The sequence below is a fragment of the Hibiscus syriacus genome, unplaced genomic scaffold, assembly GCF_006381635.1.
Source record: "Hibiscus syriacus cultivar Baekdansim isolate YM2019G1 unplaced genomic scaffold, ASM638163v2 tig00110794_pilon, whole genome shotgun sequence".
Classification (NCBI taxonomy): domain Eukaryota; kingdom Viridiplantae; phylum Streptophyta; class Magnoliopsida; order Malvales; family Malvaceae; genus Hibiscus; species Hibiscus syriacus.
This window is the reverse complement of record NW_024062865.1, coordinates 773,386-791,564: the sequence shown is the minus strand read 5'-3', so window position 1 is coordinate 791,564 and position 18,179 is coordinate 773,386. Positions and strand designations below refer to the sequence as shown.

The 18,179-nt window shown below is 33.7% G+C and overlaps 3 protein-coding genes across 4 annotated transcripts; 2 read left to right on the top strand and 1 right to left on the bottom strand.

The window, feature by feature from the left end:
* Positions 1-2,253: 2,253 nt before the first annotated feature.
* Positions 2,254-5,134, top strand: LOC120141228. The gene is made up of 6 exons (XM_039156160.1): positions 2,254-2,651; positions 3,243-3,442; positions 4,125-4,374; positions 4,475-4,560; positions 4,649-4,740; positions 4,831-5,134. Exons 1-6 carry the CDS (start codon positions 2,340-2,342, stop codon positions 5,091-5,093), a joined length of 1,203 nt encoding a protein of 400 aa, XP_039012091.1. The 5' UTR covers positions 2,254-2,339; the 3' UTR covers positions 5,094-5,134.
* A 648-nt stretch (positions 5,135-5,782) lies between these two features.
* Positions 5,783-8,801, bottom strand: LOC120141318 (protein DEHYDRATION-INDUCED 19 homolog 3-like). 2 transcript variants are annotated; one of them, XM_039156236.1, is made up of 5 exons: positions 8,556-8,801; positions 8,307-8,449; positions 7,208-7,285; positions 6,675-6,934; positions 5,783-6,198 (listed from the first exon to the last, which is right to left on the bottom strand). In XM_039156236.1, the coding sequence occupies exons 1-5, from the start codon at positions 8,629-8,631 to the stop codon at positions 6,090-6,092; spliced, it is 666 nt and encodes a 221-aa protein (XP_039012167.1). In that variant the 5' UTR covers positions 8,632-8,801; the 3' UTR covers positions 5,783-6,089. The 2 variants fall into 2 exon arrangements, with proteins under 2 accessions (XP_039012167.1, XP_039012168.1); XM_039156237.1 differs by lacking the exon at positions 5,783-6,198 and adding an exon at positions 6,284-6,305.
* Positions 8,802-13,041: 4,240 nt separating this feature from the next.
* On the top strand, positions 13,042-14,904 carry LOC120141288 (two-component response regulator ORR21-like). Its single transcript, XM_039156209.1, has 6 exons — positions 13,042-13,182; positions 13,389-13,541; positions 13,626-14,033; positions 14,115-14,200; positions 14,279-14,689; positions 14,815-14,904. The coding sequence occupies exons 1-6, from the start codon at positions 13,059-13,061 to the stop codon at positions 14,902-14,904; spliced, it is 1,272 nt and encodes a 423-aa protein (XP_039012140.1). The 5' UTR covers positions 13,042-13,058.
* Positions 14,905-18,179: the final 3,275 nt, after the last annotated feature.

Genomic DNA, 18,179 nt, shown 5'->3' with positions numbered 1-18,179 from the left:
TAACCTACAAAAAGGGTAAAGTACAAATGGTCCCCGTTATAGGGTATTACTTTATTGACTCATCTAACTATTAAAAATTACAAAATAGTCTCCTGACTATTCATATCTTACAAATTGTTACTCTCCTTTAAAATATTGGTGGTCGTCTGAGTTAGATGTTAACTTGTTGACTGAGATATGATAAATTATGATCCTATAACTATTTGAGTTGTATTTTATTGATCGAATCTCCGTTTATATTATGTTATCAAGCCAGTGCTTGAAACATTATGTCATCAACTCAATGCTTGAAAGCAATGACGGTGCCAATTGACATCAGTAAAATATTATTTTATATTTCCAATGAACATGTTATCATCTAGGACAAACAACCGTCAAAATTTTAATGGAAAATGATTAGTTTGAAATATATGAATAGTCAGGTGACCATTTTGTAACTTTTAATTGTTAAGGACTCAACAAAATAACGCCACATAGTTGATGGACAATTTTGTAACTTTTAATAGTCAAGAGACTCAACAAAATAGTACCATATTATCGAATGATCATTTGTGTAATTTACCCAAAATTATAACTAATTGAAGGGATAATAATTAATATTTAGGTAAAGTACACAAATGGTACTCCGACTATAGGATATTGCTTTGTTGAGTGCCTAACTATTAAAAGTTATAAAATGGTCCACTGACTATAAAACATTGCTTTGTTGAGTCCCTTGACTATTAAAATTTATAAAATGGTTACCAAACTATTAATTATGTTCCAAACTCATCATTTTTCGTTAAAAAATAATGATTGTCTGAGTTGGACGTTAACATGTTAACTGAGATATGATAGTTGTTTGAGATCATGAGATCGAATTTTATCATATCTCAATAGCAAGTTAACACTCAGCTCAGATTGCCATCAATTTTTTTAACAAAAAGGACGGGTATGGAACATAATGAATAGTCGAGTGACCATTTGGTAACTTTTAATAGTTGAAGGACTCAAGAAAGCAACATCATATAGTCAGAGAACTCAACAAACAATATCCTATAGTCGTGGGACCATTTATGTACTTTACCCATATTTTTTTAGAAAACGATAATAAATAATTAAAACGATTAAAATGTTTAGGAAAGAGAGGGTGAAATTGTCGTTTTGTTAATTTTTAATTCCTGCTATAACAACTTTTTTTAATAAAAAGAGTAGAAGCCATTGGGAAGAGAAAAAATATTTATATTTGCAAATTATATTAATTTACCATTATAAATTTTAAAGCCAAAAAAATAAATGAAAGATGAATGCATCTTCAAACAAATCTTCCATCAAAAAAGTTCAAATCAAACACATGTGCATTTGTGGTTTGTCAAATTTTGTAACCGATTTCAAATAATTGAAGCATTCCTATTAAACTTAACATTAAATTGTATAACTTATCTTAGGAAAGAGATTTTGGTTTTATTATTTTTTACAATTTTAAAAAATTCTAAATTTCATATTATAATTGTTACTATCTTTTTATAGATTCTAAAACCAATTCATATGTTTTTTACTTAAAATTGTAGTGGTTACCAATGATGATGTTTGTGAATTAAATGGGTAGAATTTATAAATATAAAAATTTATATTTATTAAATTATTCTAAACTAAGAATAAATTGATAAAATATAGAAAATTTAAGATTAAAATTATTACATTGGAAACTATGCGTTTTAGTATCCTAATTATCTTTTTTTTTTGTTTTTTTTCATTCAATTATTATTTTTATCAAAATTATATTTAATAATTTATTTTAATCATCCATCGTTAAAAAATTAACGGTGATGATGATGTGTCACTCTAAGGTAATAACACATCATCATTGAAAAAAATAAAAAAAATATCACTTCAAGTTATGTTAGTTTTCTAATGGTAGATGAATAAAATGAAACTAAAATGTAATATTATAATTTTGGAAAAAAATTGTTAAGTGATTAAAACGAAACAAAAATGATAGTTAGGATATTAAACGTGTAGTTTACCCATTATTATAATATCATACTCTTTTGTTATTTCATTTAAGTCTTTAAGTATTTAATAGTCAGTGATTAGAATAGAATGATAAAATTATATTATTGATTAAAATGAAAAGTTTAATAGTTAGGTGACAAAAAGTCAGAAACACAACAATATGCCAATACATAGTGATTAAATAGGTAATTTGCCCTAAACAAACTCGGGTGCTTCTCACTTTCGTTTTCAAATTTTGCCGCTTAAAAACGTCTCCAAAACTCTTTATTTCCCTCCATATCCTTTCAATTTCACTACTTCGGCTAAAGGAGTAAAACTTGCCCCCTTTCCCCCAAAACAGTAGGATGCCAAACTCGGGAGGTTTCATGGTAACCCGAACTCAGACGAGGGACAGGTTCCACAAGCCACCGGCGGTGAGGCGGCGGCGTCAGCAGCACCTGTACAGGCAGCAGCAGCAGATACACACACCGACGCAAGATGAGATATGGAGACCGTTGAACAAGGAGAGCCGAGTCAACTCGGTCGATTCAATGACTGAGATCCAGACAGATTCTGACGAGTCTACATTGTCGTCGACGAAGGTTGCTAAACTGTCCAATTTGGATAGGCTCATGGAAGCGGTCACTCCTTTTGTTCCGGCTTATTGCTTCTCTGAGGTAATGTGAAAAGGAAATAGTTGTAGTTTTTTTCTTTTTTGAAACTAAAGTTATGAGAATTTTTATTTGAGTTTTGTTTACAACTTTTAAATGGCTATAAGAAAAAAGAACAAGGCAAAGTATTTGAGAGTTAAAGATGAGCTTATTTTAGGAAATTAATGCTAATGTTTTTTTTGGATGAAAGTAATAGTAATACAAATGATTATAAATTCTTAATTAGAAATGAAATATTCTGTTTGTTACAAATTCCAACGCGTAGAGAATTATATTTAATTATGCTAATTAATAGTGGGGTTTTTTACTATGAGTCTGTGACTTTCATTCTTGTGGTCCTAAAGTGATAAGAAGTTAGATTTATCTGGTTTGTAACAACGTTGCAGTCTTGTAAATGGAAATAGAAGAATGGGTTTATTTCTTTCATATACTTATGGTTCCATAACTTCCATCAATAGTACTATATTAGAATGCTTAATTGGTTCAAGCTTTATTTAATTTAGAGTTTGAAAGAGGTTTCATTATATATTTATTTACTCTTGGTTAATTTTTTACTTCATGACATCCATTTGTGTGTGTTTTTTATTGATTTTCTAGGAAAAATATAGGGGATGGGAAACTCTTGAAACGGATTTTAGCTCGTATTATTGTCTCAGTGATCTTTGGGAATGTTTTAGTGAGTGGAGTGCATATGGCCTTGGAGTCCCGCTAGTGTTGAACAGGATTGATTCTGTTAAGCAATACTATGTTCCTTACTTGTCAGGCATACAATTGTATGTAGATCCACATAGGCCAAGGTGATATTCTTACTTCAATATCCTTCCTATTTCTTCCCTTTTAATATGGTTGTTGGTGTTAATGTTTTTTTATTATGTCGGATTGCCTCTTAACTACATGGCCGCTGAGTATTCTAGATTTTTATACATTACTGGTTCTTATGCTTTCTCTATTACAGTGACAATAAGTTTTAATGGTTGATATTGTATATATATATATATATATATAATTTTCCATATTATCTGGCAGCAAGAAACCTTGGATGCTCTGTTTAGAGAACCTAACTTGTTTGAGAATGATTGGTTGCGTTTCCTACATAATGCATCCACTATTACAATATTCTATGCGAACTGATTCTTAATGTTAATTTGACTTGTTCTCTAGTTGCATTCTCATTAACCATGGAATATGCTTCCCACACTTGATTTATGGTGAATCTTGATATTATACTTTATACATCTGGTTGCTTATTGTCATATCATTTATTTATGATGCTACATCTGATACCACTGCCTTGCTTTACTCTCGCCCTTGGATGATGACACTATTTGTTACTCGTTAGATCTTATTCTATGTACTGGTTAAGCAGCATGCAACTAAGAGCCGTATGCCTGACATTAGGTGATATGTATGTGAAACGTTTGGAGTTTGAGTTTCCTTACTGTTAATCTGCAAAAATCTGCCAATCTATTCAACTATCAGGATTAGTGAGGATGGCAATGCCGAGTCTTTGAGAGAAACTAGTTGTGCTGGAATTAGTGACTCTGAAACAGACAGGAGAGTAAAAGGTGGTGTTGATGGAGCTTGGGCACAGCACAACTCCCAGAGTACGAATATATCACATATGTGTTCCTCTAGTGATGAAGTTGAGGTTGGCAAGTCGACTCGGCAGCTGGTTTTTGAATACTTTGAACAAGAACAACCACATCAACGGAAACCTTTATATGACATGGCAAGTTCACATGTGGTGATTTAGAATGTTAAGTTCTTTCTCTTCAAATGTTTGTTTGTTCTGACTAAAATGCTTGTGACACCTTTTTCTTACCCACCAGATTTCAAGTCTTGCATCTCAATTTCCAGGGATCAGGATGTACAGGAGCTCTGATCTATTGCCAGCAAGTTGGATTTCAGTGGCTTGGTAGGACATCTTATCCTTCTAAAGATTGACCAAGTCATTGCTCTTTTAAACTTCATCTATGTTCGGTTATATTGTTATTGGTCTATGGGTACCCAATATACAGAATACCTATGGGTCCAACCCTACAAAATCTGGATGCATCTTTCTTGACCTTCCATTCTTTGTCAACACATTCTCAAAGTATACCCCTTTCTCTCTCATTTATGATCACGGGGCATGTTGCCGGGTTCTTAGTGTTCCGTTGAGTTTATTTTGTTCATTATTTTACAGCTGGTACAGTAAAAAATCAGCTGCAGTATCCTGCTTCTAGTAGTAGGAAAGTCATTGGTGTTGATGAATCTACAAATATCCCTCTACCAGTTTTTGGCCTTGCTTCGTATAAGCTGAAAGGTTCAATTTTGACTCCCGTTGGTGGCCAAGAATGGCAGCAAGCAAGCTCTCTGTTACAAGCCGCTGACCATTGGCTGCAATGTTTACAAGTCCAGCATCCTGATTTCCACTTTTTTGTATCGCATAACTCGCAGAGGAGATAACAAAGGTACTTTAATTCTCTGTAACCGATATTTTCTGTAGGTTGGGGAAACTTAAAGGCTCAGTTGGAATGATACTTGGTTCACTTAGAACTTCTCTAAGTAGCAGCCTGTTTTTCAGCCTTATTATGATCCCGTAAGTTCCCTCTTGATGCAGCAGTGTGCATGAGGAAAATGGAAAAGGTGGTCAGTTGTTTGCTACTAGACTGCATTCATTAAACTCGGCGGGTGTCGGAAATGATGCATGCAAGGCAGTTTTTTTTTTTTGCAATTTATTGATGTAGGGACCAAGAAACTACTATCAGCACATCGGAATCCTGATCATTGACAGATGTTTGCTGTGAGCCTGGTTTATGTACTTGGTACACTTGTAAATTATTAACAAAATAGCCTTGATTTTCTGCACCATATTTATTTGATAAATATTTAGGAATACCGATGAAAATTCAAAACGCATACTATTTTTGTTCATATTTATTTAGAAGCACATTTTTTTGTTCTTCTAAAAACGAATCTAATGTTTGTTCAAAAAAAATATCAATTCAAATGTTATTTTCTAAATGTGTGATATTTAAGTAAAAAGGCAAGTATTTGGATACATCGGATCCTTCATGGTAGGCGGTTGAATCACAAATATGAAGCATAAACATACCATAGCACGGTCATAAGCCATTATCATGGCACGTACTATATTACTGAAATAATCGTTCGATTTTATTAAATACCTATGAAGCTATACATTCAGGTTTACTAGCAAATGTAAGCTTTAAACAAAGCTGGTATAATGGCTTTTATGAACTGATGCTTTAAACTGGAAAAACACAAGAGTTTGATCTCTGTTGGGGCCTTAATTGATAAAACAACAACTTATTACATAAATTACATTACATTCTTGAATCTATCCCTAGCTTCTACATTGAAGTATCAATGCAAGATCATGGATGACGGCCCGTTTGTTAAAAGATGGAAGTGGCGGTCCGTCTTTCACTTCTGTCTTGATCATAAGCCACCATCGAATATGGTTGATAACAATAGCCCTTGTACAAACTCACACTTGCTCGCCTTCTCCAAGTGCTCCTTATCCGACAATGGCAACGGGTGAACATCTCTGTACACAACATAAAGGCTATCATGAAGTTCCTTTCGGTTAGAGAGGGAAAACTAAGTAATACTCACTAGAAGGAATGGGTAAAAACAGAAAGGTAAAATCATATCCTGATACCATTAACAGCAGAAGGCAACAAGTTCCAGAAGTTGTTAAGCAAAAGAAATCAATTAGAAAAAATAAAAGATCTACTTTACTGTAATGAGATTCAACTTGTCATTACCCTAGGCACTAAATCAAAGATCAAGTAGGAGCCCTCGAAACACATTCTTTTTAAGCTCCAGAATTTAGAGGAAAAAAGGATCTCTCATTTTAGTGTAATATACCTCTTCAACACTTTGACAAAGAATCACATAATCATGCTATTACAGGACAGTATCCAAAGGATGACATAATCATGCTGTTACAGCACAGTATCCAAAGGGTGTTGCTGAGCTCAAACAGTGCAGAAAATATCTTAAAAATAGATAAAAGCTTACTTTTCTATCACTTTCTCATTTGAGCCTTTTTCTTCCAAGGTCACTTCAGTAGGAGAGGCAGACTGTACACTTTCCGATGAATCAGCAGGAGGTGCACTGTAAAGAAATGAAAGCAACGGATCGGGTCCAGTATTGGAGGAAGAAAGTGAAGACCACGACCTGGAAAGAAGAGATTGATAATGCGCATCATGCAACTCCTTCCTCAAGGAAGAAAGAGGTGAATCAGAGTCGCCTTTATGAAACTTTAATTTGTGGTTACTGTGATCATTGGTCAAGGGACACAGATCATGAACCTCAAAGTACATGGCCTAAAATTATATAAAAAAAACACCCTCAAAGCAGCCTCATGGTCATACATAGAAAGTTAATATCTAAAATGAACTGGTTCAAAGAGATTTAGTAAAAGAAACAGAATGTCATGAGAAATGATTCAAGCACAATAGCATAATCTTGAACAGGTAGTTGAAAGAAAAGGAAAGGAAAAGGAAACAAAATAAGCAAAATCTTTCAACTAAAAAGTAATAAAAGGATATCTTGAAGATATTCCCATGCTGTGTTGTTATGTGGTCAACCATGTTCATACCCACTCTCTGAGCACAAACAGGACATACCTGCAATTATAAGCAATACTGAATTACTGATTAACTGATCTTAAACATCATTTACGTCTAAACAACAATTAAAACTAAGCTATCTTTAAGTACCCCGATTATTCAGAGATTCAATAAGAATTCCTTTTGGCAAGGTCGGCATCAAATTTGTTGTTCTCAAACAGAAGTCTTATGTAATGAAGCATATTAAGGAAAGTTCCGTTAGCTATAATTTACCCTGATAACATACAAAGTCTTGACTCTTGCCAACAAACCGACACGTATACAAAAGAGAGAGGGAGAGAGAATGATCTACCGACTTCAATCAATGACACCAAAGTACATAAGCTAATAGGGCTCTAGAATATTATGAATGAATGTCGGTTTCAAAAACAGGCTTTATGGACAAAAAATAAAGACAGGTTGCCGTTAAAAACATGAAGGTGAGAACAAAGATTGTCAGTAGCTTTAGCAATCATCCATTCACTAACAGTGAGGGCAGATATTATAAGACATATAATTTGGGCAAGAAGGATGCAGCCAATAATAAGTATATAAACTTCCATGAGTAAACAATAACAATTTATGCCAAGACAGAATTGCAAGATGTTAGAAAGTGTTCATAAATTGAGTGACACTAGAATGATAATACTAAATAAGAATGGGGGAAATGAATCGAGGAATTAAGTTCCGATAACATCTATTCACCAATCTAAGTTTCCAGCTGGATTACCAAACACTGTCCAATGCCCGATTATCTTCCCCCAAGTGGCAAAGGCATAGCATTGAAAAATGGATCCGTACAATAGAATTCAAAGAGCTGACCGAGTTTCGACTTTCAAGGCCTTCTTTTGCTGGGTCAACTTATGCACAGGCACTAAAAGATCCCCTCTTGTCTAACCATATTTGACCGTCGATTACCAAACTAAAGCATATCCAGGAAGAGTAGAACGTTCCTTGAGTATCAATTCTAACAATCTTACAAAACAAAAAGCAAAAATTCATGCCTAACAATAAATCCAGAAAAAGGGCTAGTGCATACCCCATAGCCAGCTTCAAGATGATGCTCCTCGTCGATATGGCAGCACAATCCAAGTAAATCAAAATCCTCCGAACAGTACGGGCAGGGGTATTCCGTCATCAATTCATCATCTTCTTCAATCTCTTCAAAATCAATAAAAAGATCTGCTTCCAAAATCAATAACAACCCATTCGGTAACCGCATAAAATCCAGGAAACAAAAACTCAAAATAAAAAGCAACAAAACCAAACAAATATATAAAATACCAACCACTATGGGATTTAAGAGTGGATTGATAGCTCCTAGATGAAGCCGAGAGGGCAGAGCTCCAAGTATCATCCTCCATTGAAACTTTTAGATAACGCTCTAAACTGCAGCTGGGTTTGTTTACAAAAGAGAAAGAATCTAGCAGGGCAGCTTCTTAGACTCCTCTTTTTTCTTCTTCTTCAGCCTTTCTGGTTTAATAACAAAGAGCGAGTTAACAAGGAGAAAGGGGTTCTTATAAAAAATAACAAGGAGAAAGGGAAAAAGGGGGAATTTTTATTTTATTTTTTATAAGGTTGTAATTCGTGAAGGAGAGCTGGAACCTTAGCGAACACAAATTCAGACTATCTGAAATGACCAGCAACTCCCGCGTATTTATCATTAACTACCCTCTTAACCACCCACGATGGATCTAAAACCAGGGATGGACCCAAAATCCATATATATATATATAATAATAATAATAATAATAATAATAATAATAATAAGTAGGACTGCCAAAATAAATCTAAAAATAAAAATTCCATTCCATTCCAAATTTATTTATTTTATTTTTATCTTAACAATAATTTTAAAAATTATTTTATTAGAATATTTATTATTTAAATATATTGAACAACTTTAATGATAAAAGTAAGTATTGTTCTTTTTAAAATTTTAAATTCAAACAATTATGTTTGTAAGGTGTGTATATTTTATTAATGATTAAAAATATTATAAACATATAATATCTTATAACTATTCCAGGTTATAAGCATATGAATTTGTAATAATTAATATATTTTTGAATAGTTTGAAATAATTATAAAATAATATATGTTTAAAAAAAATTTAATCTATCAACAATACAGACATATTTTACATACATAACTGTTTGAAGTCGGAATCTCTAAAACAGACAACTTTTCTTTTAATTACCGAACGACCTTATACGTTCGTGATAATTATTATCTTTTCTATACATATTTTATGCATTTTAATTCTTTAGTTCCTTTGTGTATATCACCTCATTCTATAGTTTGGGTTTTTATCATAAATTGAGGTTTCTTCATAGATCTGGAACTGCGGGCGCCGACCGTGGCTGTTTTTGTACTTTTGCTGTTTATTTATTTTTATTTTTTGTGTTTTTTTTTGGAAAGAAAAAGGTAGAGATTACATTAAATTTCCAGGATGCATAGTAAAGAGCTCAAAATATATGTAATTTTTTTTATTTAGATCCAAATTAAGGCCCAAATGACCGAACCAAGGCCCATATCATATCTACATTGAACGCGGATCCATCTTCACGGCTGTTGTTTGTTTCTGAAATAAGAGGAGAACCATGAAAAATTTTAAGGGTAAATTACAGGATTGATCATTTTTGTATAAATTTTGTATATTTTTACTCACTGATTTTAAAAAATATAATATTTGGAAACTTTCTTTTTTCTTTAATTAAAATATGATCACTGATGTTAAATGAGGTTAGACCTCTAATAGATTTCTAACGTGGTAGAGTGAATTTATAAAATTAAAAAAGATAAATTACATAAATGGTCACTAATATTTGAATAAATTTTTATTTTTCTCACTAGAGTTTTAAAAGTAACAAATTGGTCACTAAAACATCAAATAGGTCCTTGAGTAATGATTTTATATCTAATTTATCCTAAAAGCATTGTAAGTTTCCAAGTATTTCTAATTTTTATATATATACTTTTTAAAATTTAAAAACAAAACTTAGAGATTAACTTTTATGGACATGAAGCAATCAAATATTTTAAATAATAAACAAAAAAATTAGTAAGCTTTTGGAATACATGAGATATAAAATCATCATTCAACGACGTATTGAATGTTTTAGTGATCAATTTGTTATTTTTAAAATTTTAATAAGGAAAAAATTTATTCAAATATTAGTGACCATTTATGTAGTTTATTTTTTTATTTTTATAAATTTATTTTGTCACATCTGCAATCCGTTAAAAGTTTAACGACAATTAACTTTCGACTTATCTTAATTAAATAAAAATAAAATATCAAATTTTAATTAAATAAACCAAAAAATGATCGATTATTATGTTTTTTTTGAGTTCGGTAAAAAAAATATACAAAACTTAGAATAAAAGTGATAGTTTACCCAAAATTCAATTCAAAGCTTTTACCATCTTCAACCTTTCTCGGCGAGTTCGTAGCGCTTTGAATTCTTCTCCTAATGGCTGCGAGAAACCGGGCCTTTAAGTACAAAAAACGACCAGCAATGCAGTGAAGAACGTTCGAGCTTCCCTCTCTTCCTTGGCATCCAATTCTGGCGGGACGGTAATTGAAATGGTTAACACTGCAATCGAGGTACTTGATTTCCCCTAATTCTTTTTTTTTTCTCGACATAATGATTTTACGGTATGTTTTCCGCCATCGTGGGTTGAAAAATCGGAAGAAATAGCTGCAAATATTCAAGGAGCTTAGGTAAGATGGCAGAGTTAATCAAAGCTCATTCCAAGGCTTTAATGCCTTCATTTGGAGACGGCAAAGAAGATGAACGCAACCAAAGAAATAACAATTGCAAAGGCTTTCGAGGATTCCAATCCAATCTTTGGATCGTTGTTGGCATATTTTCCTGATTATGAATACAGTGATTTACTTTATTTATTTGTTAAATTGAGTTTAGTTGGTTTCAGGTCAATCTCTATGAAGCTTCTTGCCCTCTGTTTGATGGTGTACGGACGATTGAATCTAAATTTTAACGGCGTCATAAATATTAAATCTGTTAATAAAAATTATAGATAATTGTCCGTTCAGTTTAGTTGGTAGAGCGTAAGGCTCTTAATCTTGTGGTCGTGGAATCGAGTCATACGGTGGGCAATTCATAATTCTGATTGCCAGAGGTCTTCTACGGAAGCTACTCTCAACCTGGCGTTGAGGACAGCTTACTACTTTACCCCCCTCACTCCATTATATATGAGAATAGAGTCAACTATTTTTTTAATAAAAATTATAGATGATCACAAGGGTACATGGATTTTTGTTCATTCTATTTATATACAAGGGGCGCTCGTCTTTAGTGGACGTGTAATTTTACGGAGAGAATCAATGATCTTCTACGATTTAATAATTGGAATCATTAGATGTAATTTCTTCATTCAAAATTTTCAGTTAAGTTTAATATGAATTATGTATATATTTTAAATACTCGAATTTAAAATCTAAAATTTATTTATTATATCTTTAACAGTGCGCAAGTTAAATATTCAATTTTATTAAATTATTTTTGAAACAAAATTTAAAATTAAATAGATAATGAATGTTAAATTTTGAATATTAGATATCCAACTGCATCCTACTAATACTAAAAGATAAATCGAACAGTAGATATCGAAAATTTTATATATGAGTTCACGATGACTAATAAATCTAATATTTTAATCCACAAGCTATTCAAATCATATTCCCCAAATATATATAGACATAGACAGAAACAAACAACATGGATTATTTTGTGTTTACACTTTCCATTACCATCCTGTTTAACGAGAATAAGTGGAGGTACAGATGTACATAGCCGGATTTAAATTTGATCCGGTTTTTTCACTAAGTCAAAAAATCGATTTATAAAAAAATCGGTTTGAATCATAACCGGTTTAGAGGGCCGGATGATGTAACCGGTGTAACCGGTTTCGGTTTGAAAAAAACCGATTTTTTTAAAAAAAACCGGTTTTTAATCCGGTAAAAAATCCGGTCATCCAAAATTTTAAACCCCATACCGGATTTTTTTCCGGATAAAAAACCAGCTTTTTATCCGGGTTTTTTCAAACCGGTTTTTAATCCGGTAAAAACTCCGGTCGTCCAATTTTTTCCCAAACCGGTTATACTATTCGGTTTAAAAAAATCGGTTTTTCTCAAATCCGGTTTCAAATATTTTTTACACAAAATCAGATATTCGAATTTTTTGTGCACCTTTACGTGGAAGTAATAACATGGCTGCAGTACAATTACGACGGTAATATTATGATTATAGATGTCGTAGGCGTTATAATATAATTTATTTTTTAAAAATAAAAATTGTAAATAAGATTATGATATTATTATAATGATCTTGAAAAAAATATCACAATAGGACTATTACGCTATATTACTGGCGTAATTTAATATTATAAGGGAAGTTGGGCAGTAAATCCAGGAGATGTTATTTACTTATACTTGCCATTATAATTAAAATAGTGAATAAATAATTATAAAAAATTGACAAATGAAGAAAATACGCCTTCTTTGAATTGAATCTAATGGTAAAAGGAAAGAGAAAAAAGCTAGGACTTTTCAACGTTTAGATTTCTCCCAAACTTAACAAACCAAACAAACTAACACAAAACCCTACTCTCTCTCAGTCTCTCTCCCAACCTTACTCGTATATAGTTTTGGATAAAAAAATTAACAAAAACATATCCTACAAGTACAAGAGATGTAAAGTGGGGGGAAAAAAGTTCAGCCACCAGCTTCCTCTTTGTTCCATTAATTCAGAAAAGAAGTTGTGCAATGAGCATCGTTGATGATAACGGTGTTGCTGAATTCCCAGCTGGTTTGAAGGTTCTTATAGTTGATGATGATAAAACATGTCTCCTGGTACTGGAAAGAATGCTTCGAAAGTTATTATATCAAGGCATGTTGTGTCTTTCTGTCAGTTGAGAATTTATTACTCTTCGTGTTGGATCATTGTTAGATGTTTTGAGTTCTCAATCCCCTCAAAAAATGATTTTTAGGGTTCGGATAAGTGAAATTATAATTTTTATGTAAGCTATATGTGGTGTGTGTATGAAAAACTAGTTTTGTTCTGATGATTTTATGATCTGATATGGTGATTTTCAGTTACCAAGTGTGAGCACGGGAGTGATGCCCTTGCTTTGCTTCGTGAGAAAAACAACAGATTTGATATTGTCATATGTGATTTACATATGCCTGACATTCATGGACTCGAGCTTATTGAGATCATTGTTTCAGAGATGGACTTGCCGGTCGTTAGTAAGTTAAAAATACATGCAATTAATTTTGACTATGCTTTTTCAACCTAATCTGTATATATTTGAATCGTTTATGTTTACGCAGTGATGTCTTCGGATGAAAGACAAGGAGTTATTATGAAGGGTATAGTCAAAGGAGCTTGTGATTTTTTGGTGAAACCAGTTCGCATGGAGTCTATTAGTCTCATTTGGCAGCATGTGGTTCGCAAGAAGATACGTTTGTTTGCAGAATTTCAGCAGCCTGGCATTGACAACATTAACTTTGACAGGTTAAGCCTATTACAGCTGTCTAATGATGCTTCCGCCACCGCTAATCGAAACATCCCGGCCATAGATAAAAGAAGTCTGCAATGCTTGAAACGGAGGAGCGAAGATTCATCTAATGATGGAGAATCCTCCGACGAAGCGACGAACTGGAAGAAACCGAGGGTGGTTTGGACACAGGAGCTCCATGAGTTGTTTGTTACTGCTGTGAATCAACTTGGACATGGCGGTATGAACCATTCTAGCTCTATACTTGAAAAAATTTCCTCTAGATAATGCTTTGTTTTGACACGTGATAATGTTATTGCAGATGATGTTCCTAAGAAAATTTTGGAGCGTATGCAAGCTATGAATGTAACTTATCTTACAAGAGCCAATATTGCCAGTCATCTTCAGGTGCAATATATTAACATATCTTATATGCACTATTAACAAATCCCGTATAAACACTCATATAGCAATTACATGTTGCAGAAATATCGCATGCATCTTCAGAAAGAAAGTGCACGATCGGCTGGTAACAGAGATCTCAATGCCTACCAACAATTCCATCCCACACCTACACCCACAGCCGCATCTTCATATCCGCTTCCACAGGAAAATCTTGCAAATGGAGATGTTTTAAGTACAGTTCCAAGTCAAGTTGATAGAGGGAACAATATTTTCGACTTGAATATTGTTTCCCAATTGAGTCACGGTCTACAAACCGATGCCTCCTTGTATTATCCTTGTCGACCGAACTCGTTATACCATAATGATTTTCCTCCTAGTGATGGTGTTGTCATCTCAAAGGAAGAAAATCTGCAGTGTACTGCAGGAACAGTCACAGAGCTTTCAAACCCATTTTCAGCTGCTGACGAAATTATCTATGATCCCTCGTTTTTGGTATGTGAAATTCTTTCATGCATCTTTTAAATAGGTTAGCTTAAAATATTAGTCACTAATGTATGACTATTAGTTCAATTTTACGATTACTGATTCAAAGTTCTTTGACGATATGTTATTTGCAGCAAGAGGAGGTTGCACTTGTTGGACTTCAACCTAACATGGGTGGATACCTCCCGCGCAGTTCTAATTACTTTGGTTTGACACAAAGTTAGATTATTATTATTATTTCTTTAAAGGTGCATTTTCTTGTTTCTTCAGCTTAACAAGAAGCTAGCTTAGCATAGAAATTGATAGACTTCTCCAATTCGATCTTTTTACCGACTTTTGGAAGCTCTGGAAATCATGACCTGTTCTTCTTATTGCACCGATTTCTATTTTCTTTTGGTATTATGGAACGCTGCTTGGCAATTGGCAATAGGCAATTTGGCATAGTACATATCTTCTCATTATACTTTATACTGCAAACAAATGGATGAATACTTGAATATATGGAGTAGATTCTAGTGAAACTTAAAAACATTTCAATATGCACCAAAAGTTCAATGCTAAAAATCAAGGCTAACCCAAAGGCCAAACAAGTATTGAGTGTAAAGAAAGCAATTGAAAAATAGAATTTGGGGCAGTTGAAGGCAAGCAATTCAAAAGCTTATTATTGCTTCATTAGCAACAGAAGAGCAAGTGTTAGAAAGCCAACAATGCTGCAATGACCGTGGGAGCTTTGCTAGGAAGTATACTGGGAAGTGCACATTCCACTCCGATAAAATTTTTTAAATAGTTTTTTGCCATTATAAGATAGAACAACACATCCTTTTACCAATGAATTCATTTAATGAGTTTAAAATTCTAACCATAAATAATTCTTGAATATGTTGTTTGCTTTTGCACATCCGATTCGAGTGCATTGACCTTTATGGACCAAAAATGCATGTGTCACTTTTTTACTGGAAGTTGACACTACTTTCAGCACCCAAGTTACTGTCTTGTATAACTGAAAATAAAGAATTCCCACCATCACCCAGAATAAATACAACATGCTTGTCCACAAGCACCATTTATTGTATGCCTGTCCACAAGAATCTAGTCTGCCCACTGACTTATATTCTGTTTTATTGCATTCCCAACGCTTTTCCACTGAGCTCGGAAGCTCCCATGGATTGGCAGGCCTGATTCCACATGAATTTGGATCCATTCTCCTATACAAGTTGAACCGGTTCCAATTTCCAAATCGCATGTTTCTCTCCATTTCACAAGGCAACAAGGAATATCTTATGGTATATCGACTCCGTGAATAAAAATGATAACGCTAGTAGGCGTATTATCGCAGCACGAGAGGAGCTCATAGCATAGCATTCTCCGGTTTAGACATCTACGGCAGTACAGATTCAATAAATTCTGAGGCTGCTTTGAAATTTACCTTTGCTTCCAGGTCAAACACAGTTTATTAGAATCCAGATAAAGCTCAAGTTCAATGAAGCAAGAGAAATTTATTCCAGATTAGTCAGGGAAGCTTGTAATGTAATTGTCTGTAGAAGTGGAAGAAGGTGATGGACCAATGATTGTTGATGGTCTCCGTCTTTAATTCATTAGCTATTTCTAGCTGTAAAGGTTCTCAGGGCCTTGGACACTCATTTTACGTCTACCTTTTCCTCTATTCTTTTTTTGTGGCCTTTTTCCCTCACATGCCACAGTCGACTTATCAATGGTTTTAGAACCTGAAACCAAACATGTCTCTCTGCTTTTGACACTTTCTGGCCAAAGGATACAACCCAGTTTATTCTGTCCTCTTTTACGTAACCACCAAAACTTGATACCATCTTAACTGTAACATGATTTTAAAAGACTTAAGATGTATTCTTTTCTGGTAAAAATATCAAATTTTTCTCGCAGTTAACACAGCAAAGTTAAGCTTCAGGGTCCGGCTTGTGAGGATGTGTTGTAAGATGTATTATTTCCTGGAATGCTAAAGATCGCATTTATGAACAGGGTGCCATTTATCCCCCAAAAATATCTGCATATCACACTAATTGCCAGCAAGCATTTACCCATTTTACCTGCATGAATAACCTACTCTAAGGACGAAGGTAATAAAAACAGATGACTCTAAGATGATTCTATGTTAAGGATGAACTTCTAAATTTTTAAGAGATGTCGAACTTATAAAATTTTAAAAAAATAAAAATATATTATAAAAAAATCTAAAATGTATAATAATTTAAAATTTTAGAGGGACAGATGCCTCCAAACTCCCATTATTCCTCGATCCATCCGTGAACTAATTGCATCCGCGTCCTTCTTTATAAAAAATAATAGCTTTCACCGGCGGGCACTGCCACCCTCTCGGCTTCTCCTAGAAATTCATAAAACCTCACCTAATGATTAAAACCAAGGGGATTAGGCAATGATTAGAATAATGGAGACAAAAGCTGTCAGCGTCAGGGGAAAACTATGTAGGTCCGCATCATCTGCTGCTATGTGCATTTCTAATTAATTAATCAAATTATAGATATACCAGTTAAGCTACAAAATTAAGATTGAAGACGAAAGGATCAAAATCGTAGGGCTGTAAACAAGGTTGATTCTACAAAAATCGAAACCAGCTGGCCACGTGTGAAGTTAAAACAAAAGGAATGGGTCCCCCATTCCTACTTTGGACAGTTCGTACGCAACAATGACATCTAGGTCCCTCTTCCGATGCCACCATGCCTTATTAAAATAATTTATTTGATGGGTGAATTAATAGTGTTGTGGGTATCTCTTTATTCGGAGATGTTGAAAACATAAGCGGGGAGAATAAAAATTACCAGGAAATAAACACAAGGATCCGAGGCTGAAGGGGGGAGAATATGTGATTGCCACCTAAGTGTGCAAAGGAACAGTGTGGGCATGTTGGTAGCTCACAAGCCTTCCACCGCTGCCACCAAAATGAAAAATCTTACAAGCTTCATCAACCAAGGAAGCAACAGGCTTATCCAAAACCATCATTCCAATGTCCTGTAGTTTGTTGTTCTCCACCCCTGTTTCAATTCGGTCCTTTTTGGCTGGATATTAAGAATTAATCAAATGCCCTTTTTTCCCACTCCGTCATATGTCCATTGTCTTCATTGCAACTCCACCTACAACAACATAAATTCGGCTCATTTCATTTCTGAAATTTCGTCTCTTTCAATCATATTTTGATCCAATTCAACGAGAGAGAAAAAAAGATGCCTGATGGAGCAATGCAGAGTCCGTGTTGAAAGACTATTTACCAAGTGCACTGCTTCACGGAAAGGATAAACTTTGATTCTGTTTGAACCTCGAATGCAACTAAAACACTAAAACTACAGAACTCCATGAGAAATGCTCCAACCTTTTTTTTCTTTTTGGTTTTAATAAAATTCAGAAGCAATAAAAAATAGAATAAAAAATTGATTGATAAATGAGTTAATAATGTAGATGAAATGAAAAACTGAAAACTGGGAATTTACCGGCGACTAAACTCGGCTAG

Bases quoted from the DNA above. Each gene is read 5' to 3' on its own strand.
- LOC120141318 (XM_039156236.1), bottom strand. From the start codon at position 8,631: ATGGAGGATGATACTTGGAGCTCTGCCCTCTCGGCTTCATCTAGGAGC. The intron at 8,450-8,555 runs GTTGGTATTTTA...TTTTGGAAGCAG, and splicing joins CACTCTTAAATCCCATAGTG to ATCTTTTTATTGATTTTGAA. The intron at 6,199-6,674 runs GTAAGCTTTTAT...TGTTGTGTACAG, and splicing joins AATGAGAAAGTGATAGAAAA to AGATGTTCACCCGTTGCCAT.
- LOC120141228 (XM_039156160.1), top strand. From the start codon at position 2,340: ATGCCAAACTCGGGAGGTTTCATGGTAACCCGAACTCAGACGAGGGAC. The intron at 2,652-3,242 runs GTAATGTGAAAA...TTGATTTTCTAG, and splicing joins CGGCTTATTGCTTCTCTGAG to GAAAAATATAGGGGATGGGA. The intron at 3,443-4,124 runs GTGATATTCTTA...TTCAACTATCAG, and splicing joins GTAGATCCACATAGGCCAAG to GATTAGTGAGGATGGCAATG.
- LOC120141288 (XM_039156209.1), top strand. From the start codon at position 13,059: ATGAGCATCGTTGATGATAACGGTGTTGCTGAATTCCCAGCTGGTTTG. The intron at 13,542-13,625 runs GTAAGTTAAAAA...ATGTTTACGCAG, and splicing joins GATGGACTTGCCGGTCGTTA to TGATGTCTTCGGATGAAAGA. The intron at 14,201-14,278 runs GTGCAATATATT...TACATGTTGCAG, and splicing joins ATATTGCCAGTCATCTTCAG to AAATATCGCATGCATCTTCA.